This window comes from Hypomesus nipponensis, chromosome 6 (assembly GCF_054491055.1).
Source record: "Hypomesus nipponensis isolate SF chromosome 6, ASM5449105v1, whole genome shotgun sequence".
Classification (NCBI taxonomy): domain Eukaryota; kingdom Metazoa; phylum Chordata; class Actinopteri; order Osmeriformes; family Osmeridae; genus Hypomesus; species Hypomesus nipponensis.
In genome coordinates, this window is record NC_140366.1 from 7,828,003 (window position 1) to 7,846,391 (window position 18,389).

Consider the following 18,389-nt stretch of genomic DNA (forward strand, 5'->3'; position numbering starts at 1 on the left):
GTTTACGTAAACCTTAAAAAAATAAAAACAAACAAATGTAGGATTCAACATGCAGGCCTATTCCATGGTTACATTTTCAGGCATACATAGCTTGCACACATGACAAATAAATTGAACCATGTGATAGGCTACCTGTGAAACCCATTTGACCCATCACTGGAAATAATATTGTATTCGTGGTTAATTTTGAAAGCGCAGGTGTCGTCATCATTAATGGATCCTAACCTTAACCTAGACACAATTATCCGTTGAGGCAAAATCCGACGATTTTTAAATTCTTGCCGGACACCTTTTTTAGGTCTCGAAAAGAAGACATGTCCAGGTAAAAGAGGACGTCTGGTCACCCTAATAATTTACCCGGGTATGTCACATAACTTGCGGACTCGGCACCCAATTCAGAATTAAGGTAGGCTAAGAAAACATTACAAAACGATGATTATATGATAGTTTCTAAGTGATAGGCATATACCGATGATTTTATTTTGACTAAAACATACAACATACATATTACACGAAGCTAAAAAAAACAGTAGGCCTATTTGCGCTCAAATTAATGCGAATTTTTTTTGCGCGCTTGCATTATGTCCCTGCCAAAGCTGATATCAAACTTGCTTCCCTGAACTGTTGTGAACTGTTAAGCAAGGCAAGTTTCTATAGCCTATAGTGCATTGTGCACAGCAAGCTTGAAAGAAACAAAAGGATTTGAATGAGGTGCCTGTGCCCCAGCCAGTAGAGTTTTATGTATAACAACGCATCTGTTTGTGTCTATAGAATCAGGTGTAGAAAGTGTAACCGTTATTAACTCTTTTAGTCTGTGGAATATTGGCTGTACACATAGTTTACAGTTTCAACAGTAGATGGCACACTGACATATTTTCGATGACACTTCCCCGGATGTGTAGTCTGGTGGTGTTACAAGTCATATGACAACAAGAGATAGAATCATGGTATCAGCCTGGTCTTTGGAAATAATATACAATGAATTTAAAATTAACCATCGGCAAGTGGCCTGAGTCAACTGATTGAGTTGACATGTAAAGGAAGGCGAGGTGAGGGAATACTGTTTTAAAACTTTAGTCGATACTTAAGCTTGCTAGCTAGTGTTAGCAAACTAGGTCGAATCATAATGGGATTTGTTCTAAAGGCTAGCATAATGGCGCTAGCAAGGTAGCCTGACGTGTTGGTTCTGGGTCTATTAGCTTCCTCTACCATTCTCATAAATATTCCACCAGAAGTTTGTTTTTTTAAGTGCATAAACAACTAGATTTGCTCACTAACTAGGAAGGCTAACTAACGTGTGCTATAGAGCTGGTTTGCTAAAGAAATAGGCTACGTTTGTCATGACAGGTTTGTTTTAATTGCCTACTAGTATGCATACCGTCGCCTGTGCTACAGCGATGTGTTCAAAACAAGAATGAAGACCTTATGATTAAACACTGTCATTCCCATATGAGCGACCCTGAAACTTACTGAATTATATTGTATACCTCCAACCTCTCGGCTTTTGTTCCAGGGCCGAGTATGGAGAATGATGAACTTCCGCCAGCGGATGGGGTGGATTGGCGTGGGGCTGTACCTGCTGGCTAGTGTGGCAGCCGTCTACTATGTATTTGAAATCAACCAGACCTATAACCGCTTCACCCTCGAGCATGTGGAGAGGGTAGCCCAGGAGAAGGAGCAGAACCAGAACCAGGCAGGGGACACTGCCTCCTCTCCCCTCCCCTCCTTGTTTACCTGGGCCCAGAGTCTCAAGACTCGACTCCTGCTCTTGCCATTCTGGGTATGGGCAACCATATTCCTCATCCCCTACCTCCAGGTTTTCCTCTTCCTTTACTCATGTACCCGTGCTGACCCCAAGACAGTGGGCTACTGCATCCTGCCTATATGCCTGGCAGTCCTTTGCAACCGCCACCACACTTTTGCCAAGGCATCAAATCAGATCAGCCGGCTGCAGCTGATTGACACTTGAAGGGGCAACCAAGAGACTGCTGACAAGGGGAACTGGGGAGATGCTGTTAACTAGGCAACTTACTTCTGACCCTCTGAACCCTTATGTTCCAAAACACTCCCTCGCAGTATCACAAAACAGTGTTTTATAGAACAGGCTTCACTGGGCAATACGATTTTAAGGGGTTAGTTTTGTAGGCGTCTGGGATCCCTAAAATGAACAATGGTAGGTGTGTCACTCCAATGAGTTTTGTCCTTTCTTGCACAGAACACAGACTGGACCAAATGGTGCGGGGTACTCAACCAATACAACCTGTGAAGCCAGTTTATTAATTTAATGAAAATGCCATTTACATTGGTTTTCTAATAAATAACTCAGTTCCCTGTCTTAAAAAAAAAAAAAAAAACATTTATGAGGAAAGCATTGAAGAAGCCATATTGGCAAGTTAGTTAAGAAAGGACTGTAGGTACTTTATCATTTCAAATCCATTGTGAAACAAGTATCACAGCACTGTGTATTTTTGTTTGAATGTATTCAAAGGTGTTAGTTTGGTGATGTGTGGCATATCTTGTTCTACAAAACATTTATGTCATTCTGTCTCTTGCAATATGGACACATTTTGTATTTATGAAATGGGTTGAATTTAGTAAAATTGAGGGGGGGGGGGGGGGGGCGGTGGTGGTGAATAGCTTGTGCCTTTTTTAGGAATTCCTGAAAATATTGGTATGCTGAAAATTCACATTCTGAAGCCCAGCAACCAGTTATCAAACATTGTTCACATTGCGTGCCATTGAGCTGATGAAACCGTATGATTAATTTGTGAATATATTTGCGTCCTTTTATGTAGGATTTAGAAGCACCGGTCTGTTGTGTAATAATGTAGGAATATTGATAAGCAATTTCAGAATCTTTCAGAAATGTACAGCGCCAAGGTATATTACTACTGCCAATCATATTATCTCAAATACTGAGCAAAGAAATGGTAAAGGAAACGGGATGAAGCCTTCCCATTGGAAATGGAGACTATTTTTGAACTGTTCCCCTTTCTATGAAAATGTGACAAATTAATACGGCTGTCTGTGTCATTTGACACAGCCCCGTGACATGATCTTGAGTCAATTTCCTACATTCATTTGAATTTAAATATTAGCATTGGGTTATTGTGTTTTCTTTATTTTATGTTGATTGACGGGTATACATCTGTACTACTCCTTGGTTCTTAAGTAATGAATGTAATTGAGAATTATGTAACATTCAATCTAGTATAAGGATCTTACTAAAAGGGAATGGTGGACTATTTATTTTCAGTTGATCCTCGATTACAATAAAGCACTGTCTATTTGGAAGTTGGACTGTATTTTAGGTTATCTCTTGTGGCATATGTTTTCTTAATTATAATAAACCCCTTGTCCATTTTCTCAAATTAAACAGGTGCCATCTATTTGGACTTGTAGTTGCAGTGTAACATTGCACCTACTAAAATAAACAAGATCATATAAGCCAATCAGGGTTTCAGTATTTGCTAGTTCAAAACCATTACCTCAATATGTAAACAACTTACCCAGTCTCTGGGAATCCCCACTATGTTGAAAGGTTTGTCTAGATATTCTCTACTTGAGAGGTCTGAGCACAACACTGTAAATATTTGCTGTGTATAATGTAGGTATTAAGTCCTCACCTACATGCAACCTTCTAAAGAAAAGCTGTTGAAATGACAAATTGACTTTTCTTTAACCCCCCAGGTGTGGTCACAAACCTTTATAAATATTTGACAGATGAGTTGCCTCTAAGACTGAATACCTTTCATCTTCTTAATAATAATTTATAATAAATTATTTAGAGTAGACTTCTTCATGGAAGTATAGAAACTGACAGGTCCTTAGGCATTTTGTAGACTTCATTAATGCCAAAGACCTCCATCCCATAATTTGAAAGAACAGGGTTGCTCATACACACAGGCTTCCATTGGAACTCTTCATGGCTACATTTACATTTTCAGTTTTTCCAATATTTCTTAAAACAGTGGTGTAAGAACGCATAGGGCGTCCTAATGTTAATTTTATTGAAAGAGTATTTATGTTTGAGCTTCTGACTGTATTTATTTTGTAAGTGCACTGTGATAAACAAAAACAAAAAAGGCCTGGGATTAGAAAAAAAATGTTCTGGAAAATGTCATTCATAGTCATTTTTACAAAAACACTAGAACAACTTTCTGATCTGTCAACAATGAATAAACCTAAATTACACTCGTTTTGTGAGGTGAAGATTATTTGCCTGATTCATGAGTTATGACAAAGTATAAATCCCACAGTTTTGTTGTAGTGGACCAGGCGCCATTGTGGCCCTTGAGCCCTTATGTTCTCAGGCTTTTAGATCGTTTTGCTGGAGGTTCTGACACAGGAGCCTTGATCACAATTTTTGCATCTTCCTCCTCTTCGTCACTGTCATTCTCTCCATCTACAACATATCAAATATGTATGTTATACACTCATCAATATATGTCTTAGGAGATAATCAGCGAAACTATTGACTGACATAACAAGGCTTTGTTCATCAGCGTTGGTGCTATATAACCAAATCAAACAATTAAGCTACATTTGATAGTGCACGTACATAGTTGTGGTTGAATGGATAAAGAAGGGAAGATGGCTTCCTAAAACCTGTGTAAAATTCCTATTCATATAACTCTTGCAGTCATGTTGATTACCACCCTAACCCGCTAGCCACCAAACACATTTATAAAGAAAAGTCAAACGGATAGGATTTGGGAAACAGCTTGCTATCTTGATTTTTTACTTTGACACCAGCTCTAAAGAAAAAAACCTATGTCATAATTTAAATCTCACCATCATCAGCTTCAAAATCTCCCTGGTCTTCACTGCCCCCTTTAAGTTTTTCTTGCATAACTAGCTCGGTAAGAAGCACCGATACGTCGGCGTTCAATTTCTTTATCCCCACTATCAATGAGGGTAAACTATTTTCGGTTTTCATTATTAATTCTTTCTTTCTTCCGTCTTTATATTTGAGCTCACCCCGTAAATCCATACTTGTTATGCTGCAAACTATGAACTTTCAACTTTCGAAGTCGTCACATCCGTTACCTTTTACGTCCAATCGGATACTTTTGCACTTTTTCAGATGAAACGTTTTGTTGTTAATATAGTTTATGTCAACACATTATAGACTAATGGAATGCCAGTTAAACATAATTTTTTTAGGTATAAGTAGCTGACAATATCTTTCAGACAGAGCAAACCAGGGTAATCAAAGGTCCTTTTTTTTTTTATTCCCGCCAAATAATTTAACGCGTCGCACATTCCGGAAATCGTGCGGATGTTGTCATTTGAAGCAACATTGTCTAGTTGTCAACAAAGCACGCCGCACTCATGGCTAGACGTTATCTATTTTAGGTGGAATTGGCCGACGTACTGTTTTTAACTTTGCAAGCAAAATCCGCGATTTTGTTGGCACTAATCAGCCTGGGTAGTCGCGGTAGCCATTTTTTTTGCCTTGGAACAGGAACTTGCAGTAATTTTCCCTTTCTCATCTAGGATGGCGGCAAATGAGGGAGACGAAACGACTCTTTCCTTAGTAGATGTTTTGGAAGAAGACGAGGAGTTGGAGAACGAGGCATCAGCCGTTTTGGGGGGCAGTGATTCCGAAAAGTGTTCATATCCAGAGGTATCCTGTTGGCGTTATGAAAGACACATAGGCCTACATGCATTGTCGTGCTCTGTATTATTAGCAATGCTACATCTTTGCTATAGATTGTTTGAGTGGTTAGTTATTAAATATTTTTGAATAACAAGCTGCAAGAAATGAGGTCTACCTCAAATAGCAAGTGCCGTGGCACAGGCCAGAAATGGGATACGATTACATACGGTACCTTTGTTTTTCAATTCATAGGTGACCTGTGTGCTATTTTAAGCTTCTGCTTTAATTTATCCAAACGAATCCACTTGGGTAGGCAGGCCAGCTCTGTACTATCTGCCTCTTGTACAAATCAATCTATGACATGCATGCTTTTTTTGTGGCAGGGGCATGTGAAAAGACAGGCCCTATATGCCTGTAACACCTGTACACCGAAGGGGGGTGAACCTGCAGGCATCTGTCTGGCCTGCTCCTACAAATGCCATGAGGGCCATGATCTATTCGAACTGTACACCAAAAGGTGAGCTTGGATATATGCTTGGAGTTGGATTTTGGACAAGATGTTCATAACTCTTAAAAAAAAAAAGTAATGTCTTGCATTGTCATCGTTTTGAAGACCAGTGATGTGCTCAGCAAATTGTGCCTGACAAAACGTAAAATGTGCCAAAAGCTTAATTTTGTTTATGAAATGTGACATGCCCTATCTTCTCATAGAAACTTCCGGTGTGACTGTGGAAACAGCAAATTTGGACAGACTGAGTGCAAGCTGTACTCTGTAAGGTTCCATACAATTGAAGGAATTTGTGATTTGTTCATTCATCCTTTAAATGACAACAAGAACAATATGAAAACATCCTTTTTTTCTTTGACTAACTCTTGTTTGTAGGAGAAAGATCCATTGAACACTGATAACAAGTACAGCCATAACTTCTTTGGTCTGTATTGCACTTGTAACAGACCATATCCAGACCCTGAAGACCATGTAAGAATGTGTTGAATATTCGAATACACAACCTTGTTTTCATATACATCAAGTGAGAACGGACACTTTGACATTCCAATCTATGATGCAATCACGTCAAAACCACAACAGGAAACATGTTTCCCTCGTGTCACAGGTGGAAGATGAAATGATTCAGTGCATCGTCTGTGAAGACTGGCTCCACGGCAGGGTAGGAAGCAAAGCACCCCAGCAAAACTGTCTCCTTGAAATCGACATTCAGAGTCATATATATAGATATACATATATTTATATAGATATATATAAACCTGTTTGACAATGACAGAGGAACACCCATCTGCAAATGACTATCTATTGAGAACTCACCTCTCATAGTCAACGATGTTCTCGCAGCACCTGAGCCGCCCTGTTCCAGAGTGTGTGGAGCTGCAGGAGATGGTGTGCGAGTCGTGCATGAACAAGAACGCCTTCCTGTGGATCTACGCAGCCCACCTGGAAGGTACACCGTCGCACTCTTTACTTTGCGCTGCTTCAAGGTTACTTTTTAAGTCTGTTGTACGACTACTATAAAAGGATGGAGCGGGATAAAAGAATCATTGTTATCGAGTGCCTGCACACATTGAATTTGTGTAGTAGTTGCGGTTGTCGTTTTTTGGGAGTTTGTCGTTTAATCTTCTACGTTGCTCACAAGAAGGCCATGGCGTCAATGTATGGTTGTCCACACAGTGCCCAAAGTCAGCCCGGGCAAAGTAGAGGAGGAGGTGAAGACGGAGGGAGAGCACTGTGAGGAAGGGAAGGACAGAACAGAAGAGGCCTCCACAAGTCTCACAAACCACGGGGAGGACATGGTAGGACAATCACCCCGCTCCGCCTCATTACGGAACCTCATCTTTGTTACGCCAATGACAATGGATAAGGCATTTAATACATCACCTTATAATCCCATACGGAACCATGCGTGCTGTATGTAGCAGACATGGGCAGGGAACTGGCTTGTTCAACTACTTGAGTCGAATGAATGTTGGTTTGACGTGTGTGTGTGTGTATATATATATATATGTAATGGAAAAATTCTCTTAAATCTTGTACTTACTAAAACCGGTTAGACCTCTCCTCACGTAATCTGAAAGAGGTTTTGACTGTGCTCCGGTGAGTGGAGGATTACCACTAGATGACACTATTCCACCACCAAGCAGCAGCAGCATGTGTGTGCGCAGCACCCAGCTGGTTTACTACCCTGTGGGTATTTAGGGGATAAATGGCCCGTGCCAAACCTCTTATTCTCTGGTCTACAGGGAGCAGCCTTAAGGTTTTGCGGCTCCACGTACGATAAACAAGAACAATTTTATTAGTCAGCCTCTCAAGTCATTTGACAGCTAATATGGCAACCCAAGAGCTTCCACATTTCCATACAAACCGTGTTCTCGCTGGGAAGATGTGCACACATCCTGCCTGCTGCTATTTAGTGTTCTCAATAGCGCTGGTGCTTGAGTGAATGGTGTGTGTAATGGCTTTGTCGTGAATTGGCCTGGCCCCATCCTGTCAAGTTGTGTCGACACTCCTTGACCCCTAAACTCACGTCTCTCTTGAATTCAACCGTACATCTAGACACAATTATACATCCAGGATAAACCCCTTTCACTTTGTCGGTCAAGCGACAAAGGGAGAGTTAAGAACGCGAATGAAAACCGTACGTTCATTAAACACATGGTCTGTTCTGCAGTCAAAAGCCAATGGGTCATCGAGCTGTAAGAGGAAGCACCAGGAGACGGAGGTGGCGTCTCCCTCCAAGGCTCCGGAGTGCAGGCTGACCGAGCTGAAGAGCAGAGGTCCGGAGAAGGCCCGGATCGGAGCCGTGTTCTGGCCCTCAGCCTGGCGGACCAAGCTGTGCTCCTGTGCCAACTGCAAGGTAAGGTGCCCTGACTGCTTCCCTGGAACAAAGCCTTTTGAAATATCTTCTCAAGCCGTTGGCACGGAATGAACCCGCGTTTCTAAAGAAGTATGTGTGTATTTGAAGTATTTATGCTTCTGTAATTAGAGGAAATTACATTTGTGGAGACCAGTTCACAACAGACCCTCAATGTCCTCGCCGTGGTTTGCTTATCCGTTTCCTGCCTCCCTGGGGGACGTTCAGAGGTCGTACGCTGACGCGGGCGTGTCCTTCCTGCTGGATGAGTCCGACACCGTCCTGGCCTACGAGAACAAGGGCAAGACCACAGAGCAGGAGCGGCGGGGCGGCGCCGAGGGTCGCGACCCACTGATGTCAGCCCTCGACAGCCTCGGGCGCGTGCAGCAGCTGGAGATCATCCACGGTACGTGGGGTGGGGGGGGGAAGACACGGGCTTGTCCTGGAACATGGCTTCTTCCTGTGTGTCTGTGGATCTACATGAAGATATTCAATTTGAGATTGTGATGGAAAATCTAGAAGTTTTCGTGTCTAGAAGGGTTTTTTTTCCTCCCTGGGCACGTCTTATTCATCGAGTGATGAGTAAACTAAGCCGAAGAAGGGTTTAGATGTAGAGCTTACATTTTGGAGTAATATAGAACTGGGCTTCATGTCTAATAAACTGAACCCGAAAGTGTAAACAGGGGGAAAGGAAAGATGGCAAGCAGGTGTTGAATGGGTTCGACCAATCCATTGGGTTGCATTTATTGAGCCCCAGATTGAATTCCTTGTGCGAAGCTACCGGGGGATCTAGCCAAGCGAGCCCAGCCATCAGAGCTGCAACTGCAGCGACTCTTCGCAGCACGCTAAACCAGTCTCTTTTCCTCCTTCTCAGGATACAATGACATGAAGACCGAGCTGAAGGATTTCCTGCAGAGATTCGCAGCTGAGGGAAAGGTCAGTGACAACTTTGGCCATTAGCGATACTATTCAAGAGGAGGGGACCACTTTAGGGGGTCACGCTCAGTGAGTCGGTATGAGAAAATGATCTGGGAGGTACTCGAGCCAATCGCTTGCAGTTTATTTTTACCGTTACTAACCAGGATGATAATTCAAGTTAATGGGCATAAGCAACAAAAAAATATTTTGAGGGGGGGGGGGGGGATGATTAAATGTTTGCGTTCCGGGCCATAAAAGATGTGGTGACCTTGCCGGTGCTGCCCCCCTCCTCTGCGTCCACCAGGTGGTGACTCCGGAGGACATCCGGCAGTTCTTCGAGCAGCAGCAGAGCCGCAAGAGGAGGCGGGCCAACGCCGGCCAGTACTACTGCAGCTGAAGAGGCTCCATCCCATCTGCTCCCTCCCCCTCCTCTCTCACGTCTCTCTTTCCCACATTCCCAAACACCTGTCGCTACTTGACTTTTTGATCTTCAAGTCCCTTTGTCGTCCCCCCCCCCCCCCCCATGTCTTTGGAGTCCATGTCGTCTGTTCGCCTGTATTTTCAACCAGTATGCATTTGAAAGATGTTTTGTAGCGGAGAATCGGTTTTGGTGTGTGAGCCTTGATGCCGCTCTGATCAACAGTGTGCTTTGTTGTCCTGGCTCCACCTCAGCATATTTACACTGTTCATCAAGTCTCTGCAGGTCACTGAAGGAAACTAACCCCAGCCCGTCATTTTAGAGGCTCACTTTGATCAATGTGGAATATATCTTTATTTCCCAGAAGGAAAGGCATCTTACTGTGGCTCTTTCTCTAGACTTTTCCAGACTAAAGGAAAGAGCTGTATACAGACATTACGGACCCTGTGCTTATGACAGTGGTTCCCCTGACATTTCATTAAGCATTCATTTGAGGGTAGACTTCAATAGGTTCTTTCTTCAAACTGAATGCATTACCCTTCACTGCCTTGCAGGGGTCAGAGAAAAGGGGTCAAACCATAGTTAACCTGGTCCAAACAAAGGCATTTTTCTCCACAATATGCTCCATTGCATTACCATCTTGCTGATTAAATAATGTCACTGCTGTACTTATTACATATTCTTTATTCAGACACAAGTGTAGTAGAAGTCAGTGCGGAACCACATCGAAATCCCTTGTTCAGTCTATAACCATGTCGGATTTTTGTCCCTTTTTAGTGTTCTTTGAGAAAAATAAAGAAATTGTCAATTTACTGTTTTGTCGATCAAGGTTATACAAGAAGCCACACTTGTAATTCACAGGGAAAATGCATTATTTCTTCCCACACAAGGGAATCATAAAATACCCTCTGTCCAGCATTATGGCTTAATTTGAGTACTTTCCTGCTTGATAGATTTTAGGAATGAAACTTTTGAATGTCAATTGAGACGAAAATCTGTTTAGCTTGACATTCCCACCAGCAGTAGTTTTTTTTCATAAAGGAAAAAACTCCACACAAATCTTTCATTTCTATCAAAGCTGTTTATTTTGTCAGTCACCTAAAACGCAGATTTGAGCTCACCACTTTCACACTCTAAATCAAGAAGAGTAGAAAAATAGAATTTCCACAATTCCTTACAAGTAGCTACGAGAATGCGTCTTATCCTCTCTCTCTCACTCTATATATATACAACAAATATATGGGGCATATTTGTTTTATATATAGAAAAACTGTCTATGTACAACAAACCAATACTTTTTCAGAGACAAAGGTACCTAAAATAAAACCCCAAAAATACTCTTTGAAAACCACTATGTACACGATGCATTGGCTACACTATTACAAAGAGACTGGATTGCGTGGGCAGGTAGAAAAAGGTTTGCATAAGACGCAGGTAAGGAGGGTACCCGGCCACTGGCAGAGAAGGCACTCTTTCGTCTCCATCCATGGGTGGGGGGAGGGGGTTAAAACAGGAAGAGAACACTAAACAGTCTTCAACCAAAAGAACCCTCCCCGTACACCCCTGAAAGAGGATGTTTATGAAAGAAGAAAAATAAGTTAAGTTCCTCCCTTCCCCTTCTACCAACCGACCTACCCTTCAACCATGCCCAGCTACAACTGCTGGTTCCTGTGACAACCTAAGGACATTAGTGAGTGCATCGTTTGAGGCAAAACATTGGTTGATGACCTTTGAGAGCTTACCAGCAAATGAATACTTAAAAAATATATATCTTCAGAGAATATGTAGGTGGGTATGTCACGGGTTTCCAGCTCAAACAAGTGAAGGGCACCACTCCACCGTGAGGATAACAAATACTGAGCAGAACATACAATAACGGGAGGGGGTGTGTACTTAAGTGCAAGGTAAGACCCTCAGTCTTTTAATATCGTCTAACATCAACAGCATATGAATCAACAAATGAACATTTTAGACTCAGACGACATTCGAAAACCACGATCGTCGCTCTCGAGCTGTCGTCAACAGCTCAAATACGACAGAACAAAGGAATGAATTCATCTGTGGCATGAAAACCTAAACAGACGTCGCTACAGCTTAGACACACTGCAGAGGCTGGTCTTCATGCCCCTAACTCAAATCTGTGGCCTAAACTGCCCCCCCCCCCCCCCCAAAAAAAAAGAAGAAAAAAAAAAACAAAAAAAAACATTATAGAAGCATTCAAAAAGTCATATCAGTGTCCAGCAAAAGCTTTGTACTTCCAGACCACAGATGGACTACGGGGGTCTGAAATGAGCTCAGTTGGGGTATTCTGAGGAAAACCCACTCCCACCTTACAAGCGAAGCATTCAACACGCCACTATAGCTTTGTTTGTCCTTTCAGGGCCACGGGTTCAAACGGGACAACAGACGAGGGAAGCTCGTCCAACAAGCCAAACAATCTTGGCTCCCGGGATGCAAACGATTCCCTTCAAAAAAAGAAAAAGTTCCAGATGCCAACAGTTCAGTATTTCCTGAAAAAGAGCACGGACTGAAATGGCGGTATTTCGACAACTCCTCGGGGGGGGGGGGCTGTGGTGGGGGAGGGCCGCGTGCAGAAGATCTCGTATCGCTTCGACCCCTTCTCCTGCTGGGTGGGGGGGGATTTCTGTAATGGAAAAGTGTTGACGCCGTCTCGCGTCTGCAGTCCCATACAAGCGGCCGCATCTTCCACCATCCCCTGCCTGACCCCTCGTCTCTCCTGCTGTCAGAAGTCAGCGCCCACGATGACCTCCGCGCTCTTGACAGCAACACGCCTCAGGGACCCAGACGGGGGTGGAGGGGAGGTGGGAGTGGCTATTTCGGGCGTCTCTCTCCAGGCTCTTCCCCTGCACGCTCCGGTGAGCAGCCCCACGGCACTCCCGCGAGGGGCTTTGCACTCCGCTTGGCCGTGGGGGAGGGGCTGACCACTGAACTGTCGAGAGGGCTACAGGAGTGGTGACAGGGCCCTGTGGATTGCCAGGGATGGGCTGCTGCTGACACACTGGGTCTCCTACCCTCATCTGTTAGGGGACGGTCACATGACATTGGGTAGTCTCGTAGCATTGAATAGTGTTATCACTGGATGTCAATGTGACCAACCCCCCCTAGCTGTCCAGCCATCCCATAGCGAAACAAGTACTGATGCAAAGGGTATTATACTTTTTACAGATTCAAGCAACCACCAATCAAATCTAATAATCTTTCCTTTCCTGTAATCCTGACAGATAAATCGGCCAAAATGAAGAAGACCTCGCTACTATAGTGTCCTTAATGGTTTAGGCCTCTAGGAATTCTTGAGCTTCAATTTTTGGCAAAGGAACCATCGTCCCACACCACCACCACACACATTGAGACGTGAACAGTTCCACGTGTACGCGCACACACACGCGCACACACACACACACACACACACGTCCCTTTTTCACCCGAGAGCAGCAGGAAAGGAGATGACTCGTCCACTGACGGTCGATATGATGAGTGTAAAAGCCAGTCACCGTTTGTGTGGATGTTAGGATCTGAGAGCAAGGAGGATATCTGTAGTGTTCAAGCTCAGCAGAGCAGCAGTACCAGCATCCGATGTGCATATATCAAAGTTCCAGCAATTTCCATTAGGAAACAGTGGGTAGAAAATATAGTAAGGGTTTGAAATAAGTATGATTTGATTGAGAGTAGTAGAATGGTGGGGAAGATAGGAAAGAGGTAGACAGTATAGCCAGGGGTCAAAGTCAAGACCACCAAACACTGATCAAATCTCAAGGGGGGTGCCATGATGGGTTGGATAAGCTCTCGCTGGTAAGACTCAAGAATAGCTTGTGTGGACTAGGCCCAACTAGTTGCTAAGCACTTTTGACTTCAGACCAACTTGACTCCAAATATCCTTCAGAGCGTGTCAAAAAATTTGACACAGCAGATATTGAATTTGGATGTAATCATAAATAATGGAGCACGGCTATGAATAACTCCTCTCTGCCAGCTGAGACTGGCTTCAAATCGACACGCGCATCGGCTTCACATCTTGACACCGGTATGTTCTCTTCCACCTGGATATCTGGAAGACTTTGAAACACACGATGCCGCCCTGCATCCAAAACTCATGCTCTGACATGCTCCGACTTTGCTCGAGCGTTTCCATTTTCCATTGCCGGCCTCACAGACAGATGCGACAAGGCCTTCAGGATGGAACCAACCCCCCCCCCCCCCCCCCACTCCATCGGTAAACAACGAGGACCCAGAGACCACACCCCCGAGCTACACGGACACATCCCTGCAGTCGTGGCAAAACCCGGACTGGGATGAAAACGGGAAAAAAAACAGACTGCCGCCATAAAAACAAAAAAACAAAACAAGCATTGCATTTCAAGAACAGACATCAAATCAGGCCATTTGGATGATGAGGAGAAGAAGCCGACAAGTATGTGGGCTGAGTCCTGGGAGAGAAGAGTCAAGTTGTTACCCGTTAAAAGAGGAGGACCTCCGAGTCAGCGTTCTACGGAGGGAGGCTGAACGGTGGTAATACAGGTGCACGACACGACGACACCACTCTGCGTGTGAGATCAGTACAGTTCGAGTCCGAGTTTTTTGACACAGTGTGGGGGGACGACGACAATGGTAGTAGCAAAATATGGAGAAAATTTGAATTTTGCCAGTACTATGCACTCGTTTTTTATGCTACACTGGGTTTTTTTTGTTTATGGTTCAGTTCGGAGGATGGTGAAAGAAAAAAAAAAAAGCCCAACCTTGTTTTACTTGCCCACCCTGTCTGACATCGTAGTAATCATAGTTGTCGGGTGAAGAGATGTGAGGAAGGGCGCAGGGCGTCGCCCCTCTTGACCCGCGGCGTCGGTTCGTGGGACCCAGAGCCGTCTCCGGCTGGGATCCCCACTGAGGAGGTGCGGGGGGGGATCTGGGTTTGGTCGGGCTGAGCTCGGTCTACCTGAGGAGGGCCAGGTTCTCCTGATGGAAGCATCGTTAGTCACAGCCTGTGACGGGGTGTCAAGTCCAGGGGCTACGAAGGAGCCCACGCTGCTCACGGAACCGTCGACCAGAACTCGCCAGGAAACACCGAAATCCACCAGAGGACGTCTTAAATATTCCGCTCAGACGTGGACATTTAGTGAGATCCAATGTAAGGACTAGTTAGAGCTACTAGGACACACAAAAACCAGGGGGGGGGGGAGAGTGAATGCATGAATGATACACACTTCATTCATGGATGGTGAAATACTAGCAGACTGGTTTAAAATGGCAACCGTGTAAGGAGAAAACCCAAACCGTACCATCTTGACCCCTTTAACATACAAAGCCCCCTCCAAAGAGCCTGGAGCAGTTTGGAGTGGAGGCGAAGGGCTGAGAAACTTCAGGCCCCCCCCAAAAAAGCAGAGCCTTCATTGTTTCCTGTAATAATGCTTCCATCTAATTAGTATTCCTGGACCGTGGCCTGACCGGTACTGTGCCCAGTGGGAAGATTAACAATTTTCTTAAATTGCCCATACTGACATACAGCTTGTGACTGCAGAGAATTACAAGGGCTATTACTGCAAAACCAGGAGAGGGAAGAAAAAAAAAAAGTGTGTGTGTGGGGAGGTGATTTTCTATTTCTTTCTAACGTACGCCAGCACAGGGGGAATGGAAGGTGATTGGAGAACAGCTGCTTCATCGACGGGCAAATTGGGGAGAGATGGGGAGTCTGGCAAGGCCAAGGAAGGGGGTGGGGGGGGGGGGGGAGAGGAGACAGAGCAACCAAACCAAAGCCTTCCCCCCTGCTGTGCCCAGGGCTGTGGTGCTTTATGCTGAAGGCACTGTGACTTGCTGCACCTCCCTGGCACAGCACACTCACCTCCCCCCCCCACCCCCCCCGACGTGTTCGGAGCCGTTCCCCTGAACCCAAGACTACACTGCCCATCACCGGATGCAGTTGTCTTTAGTTTGTCTGTATACCATTCTGTTTATGCTTCTAGCTCATCTCAGACTTGCGGTGGGAGGGGGCGGGGGGGGGGGGGGGGGAGTGGGGGGGCGGTCGAGGCCAAAGGTCAGAGTGCAGACTTCCTGTAAGGGTAGTCTGGTTTGCTGGGCGACCTGCGGTCTCTGGTCCCCATCGGGTCTTCGCCCCCCTTGGTCTCTGCTCCGGCCCGGCGTGCCGGGGCCCACTCCTCGTACGCCTCCACGTGCCGGGAGGGCCCCAGTCCACAAGTCAGGTCCGTCTCCGTCCCGGGGCGCCCCCTGGGCCCGTGGGCGGCCGCCCCGGCCTGCGCCCCTCCACCCTGCGTGGCCAGAGCCAAGTCCAGCCTCTGGGGGGGCTGCTCCAGGACGTCCAGGCGGAGGGGGGGGTCCCCAGCGGGGGCGGCCGGCCGGCAGGGGTGCTGCTGGGGGTCCGAGGGGTAGGACGGCGGGGGGCCCCCGGGGGGCGCCCGGCTATGGCTGTAGAGGTCGGGGCCGGGGTAGGAGCCGGCGTGGCGGCCGGAGAACTCGTACAGGTCGGGGTACTCGGGCTGGACTTGGGGCTTGGGCTCGGCGGCGTGGCGCTTGCGGGAGGCGTGAGGGTGGCGGGCCGCGTGGCAGTGGGGCGCGGCCGGGGCCGGGGCCGAGGACAGGTGGGAGGGGTGGGGCTCGGGAGACTCCACATCCATGCTGACCTCCGGGGGACGGCGCTCCTTCAGGGTCATGGCCGACACTCCCATGGCGATGTCTGGCATGAACTCGTTGATGACAGGTTCCATGTTCTGAGGGGGGGGACGAACACACCAACATGAACCAGGAAGGAAGGTGAAAACACAAACGCAGCTATGAAATGGCGAAACACACCCAACCGCACGCCGCTCCCTCTCTAGCCTACCTCGGCACTAGACCCCAGACCTCAAGACTCACCCCTTGTTTGTCCAGGTGCGGCGCACGCCCCCCCCCGCCCTGGGGGTTGGTACAGTCCGGCGGCAGGACCTTCACCCCGGGGGGCAGGTAGGCGGGGCTGCCGTGCTTGGAGGAGGCGGAGGGCTGGCGGTGGAGGAGGCTGTGGTTGCAGGGGTAGGAGAAGGAGCGCGACGGGGGCTGGGTGGGGATGCGTGGCCGCCAGCCCGCCTTCAGCTGGGCGTGGCTGGGCGTAGCCGGGGGGTGGTAGGGTGGAGGCGGCGGAGGGAGGGGAGGGTGGAAGGCAGCCATAGCCTCTAGGTCGGTGAACATGCTCTCCACCGCCGGGCTGCTGTTGACCCGGCAGCGACCCGACTGGCGCAGGGCCAGGATGGGGCTCTCGTCTCCGAAGCGCTCCTCGGGGAAGAACTTGTGAGGGTTCTACAGGGCGGAGTGCAGAATGAGTCAGGAATGATGAGGGGGAGGGTGGAGGAAGAAAGTTTGAGGCCAAAATCTGCCAAAGATACTTCATAAACCAGACGTTAAACCATCATTTATGGCAGTCTGGAAAACCACAGCACTGTGGATCCAAAGCCACATATAAGCCATATACTTGTTGAAGTTCACCTCGGCCCTTTTGACAGGAAGGTAAACAACATGAATAGGGCGAGGAGAAAACTAAAAGTTGCCCGTGCTGCGGCCAAATTCCTTTAACATTCTGTCATTACACGGGGCAGCGGTAACATTCATCGCAGTTCTCGGATGAAAGAAAACATCCCAAATCACATTAACCGCTATTCAATGGCGCTCCGCACTTCCCTCATCTATGCTAGCCATCACATCGTCGACGGATGGGACACTGCATAAGTTGAGGTCCTGTATCGCAGCTCAGCTTTCAAAATGTTTTACTACGCAATCAATTTCGGGGATTTCTAAAAAGAGCAAGAAAGCGTGTGATTGAAACGGTCGCATCGACGGCAACATGCACGACCACCGCTCGACGCCAAGAGACACACGCCGCCAACGTCAACTGAACGACCCGGTGGCGCTGACACTGTTGGCTAGTGACAATAGGCGCGTTCGACTTCTCGCAGCGCCGGCGGCGCCGACAGTCGGCTGCAGTCGGCTGCCTTGAAGCTGAGAATGCCATTGGCTGCTTCAAGTCAGCCGGGCTGCAGGCGGCTGCAGGCGACACCGGCGCTGCGAGAAGTCGAACGCACCTGTTCACACGGGCAGAGGGGCGTGTCAGATAAGCGTCGTATAGGCCGTGTGACTCCAGAGGAGGGTGGAGGGTGGAGGAGGGGAGAGGCCGTACCTGCAGCAGCTCGGCGGCGGCGTCGGGCAGGCCGAACTCCCGCAGCACGCGGATTTGCAGCTCGTAGCTCACTGTGGCGCCCTCGCCGCAGTTGAGGGCGTACGCCCGCTGCACCTGGTCTGTGTGGCGCAGGTCCTGCAGCCTCCGGATCATCTCCTTCACCACCGCCAGCCTGGGCACTGTTGGGTGGGTAAGTGTGTGTGGGGTGTGTGTGTGTGTGGGGGGGGGGGTACAGAGAGACACAACTGAGGCACGTTTTTTGATACATGACTTCATCAATACACATTACGAAACAAACGAAAAAAGTATTAAAACCTTCAATCATTTTCTTAGGTACTAAAGCCGCTTGATTGGATCATTGTGCCCAGCTGATGTGCGGTGAACTGCAACCATTGTAGACATGTGATCGTAAAC

General features: G+C 46.9%; 4 protein-coding genes across 6 annotated transcripts in view; 2 read left to right on the top strand and 2 right to left on the bottom strand.

The window, feature by feature from the left end:
- Nucleotides 1–881: 881 nt before the first annotated feature.
- On the top strand, nucleotides 882–2,602 carry lyset (lysosomal enzyme trafficking factor). Its single transcript, XM_084699647.1, has 2 exons — nucleotides 882–1,049; nucleotides 1,514–2,602. Exon 2 carries the CDS (start codon nucleotides 1,529–1,531, stop codon nucleotides 1,967–1,969), a length of 441 nt encoding a protein of 146 aa, XP_084555773.1. The 5' UTR covers nucleotides 882–1,049; nucleotides 1,514–1,528; the 3' UTR covers nucleotides 1,970–2,602.
- Nucleotides 2,603–3,990: 1,388 nt separating this feature from the next.
- LOC146286846 (uncharacterized) lies at nucleotides 3,991–5,031 on the bottom strand. The gene is made up of 2 exons (XM_084699649.1): nucleotides 4,795–5,031; nucleotides 3,991–4,405 (listed from the first exon to the last, which is right to left on the bottom strand). Exons 1-2 carry the CDS (start codon nucleotides 4,991–4,993, stop codon nucleotides 4,302–4,304), a joined length of 303 nt encoding a protein of 100 aa, XP_084555775.1. The 5' UTR covers nucleotides 4,994–5,031; the 3' UTR covers nucleotides 3,991–4,301.
- Nucleotides 5,032–5,291: 260 nt separating this feature from the next.
- Nucleotides 5,292–10,614, top strand: ubr7 (ubiquitin protein ligase E3 component n-recognin 7). Its single transcript, XM_084699648.1, has 11 exons — nucleotides 5,292–5,629; nucleotides 5,986–6,119; nucleotides 6,314–6,374; nucleotides 6,486–6,581; nucleotides 6,718–6,771; nucleotides 6,954–7,059; nucleotides 7,287–7,408; nucleotides 8,284–8,469; nucleotides 8,695–8,872; nucleotides 9,341–9,402; nucleotides 9,689–10,614. The coding sequence occupies exons 1-11, from the start codon at nucleotides 5,501–5,503 to the stop codon at nucleotides 9,779–9,781; spliced, it is 1,221 nt and encodes a 406-aa protein (XP_084555774.1). The 5' UTR covers nucleotides 5,292–5,500; the 3' UTR covers nucleotides 9,782–10,614.
- Nucleotides 10,615–15,843: 5,229 nt separating this feature from the next.
- The window catches only part of btbd7 (BTB (POZ) domain containing 7), a 37,226-nt gene continuing 34,680 nt past the window's right edge, over nucleotides 15,844–18,389 (bottom strand). For all 3 annotated transcript variants that reach the window (XM_084700425.1, XM_084700427.1, XM_084700426.1), the window contains exons 9-11: nucleotides 17,976–18,154; nucleotides 16,685–17,101; nucleotides 15,844–16,539 (exon numbers count right to left, since the gene is read on the bottom strand). In XM_084700425.1, coding sequence (XP_084556551.1) covers nucleotides 15,850–16,539; nucleotides 16,685–17,101; nucleotides 17,976–18,154 — 1,286 coding nt within the window. In that variant the 3' untranslated portion in view covers nucleotides 15,844–15,849. The remainder of the gene's footprint in view (nucleotides 16,540–16,684; nucleotides 17,102–17,975; nucleotides 18,155–18,389) is intronic.

Bases quoted from the DNA above. Each gene is read 5' to 3' on its own strand.
- ubr7 (XM_084699648.1), top strand. From the start codon at position 5,501: ATGGCGGCAAATGAGGGAGACGAAACGACTCTTTCCTTAGTAGATGTT. The intron at 6,375-6,485 runs GTAAGGTTCCAT...TCTTGTTTGTAG, and splicing joins CTGAGTGCAAGCTGTACTCT to GAGAAAGATCCATTGAACAC. The intron at 8,470-8,694 runs GTAAGGTGCCCT...GGGGACGTTCAG, and splicing joins GCTCCTGTGCCAACTGCAAG to AGGTCGTACGCTGACGCGGG.
- LOC146286846 (XM_084699649.1), bottom strand. From the start codon at position 4,993: ATGGATTTACGGGGTGAGCTCAAATATAAAGACGGAAGAAAGAAAGAA. The intron at 4,406-4,794 runs GTGAGATTTAAA...GATATGTTGTAG, and splicing joins AGATTTTGAAGCTGATGATG to ATGGAGAGAATGACAGTGAC.
- lyset (XM_084699647.1), top strand. From the start codon at position 1,529: ATGATGAACTTCCGCCAGCGGATGGGGTGGATTGGCGTGGGGCTGTAC.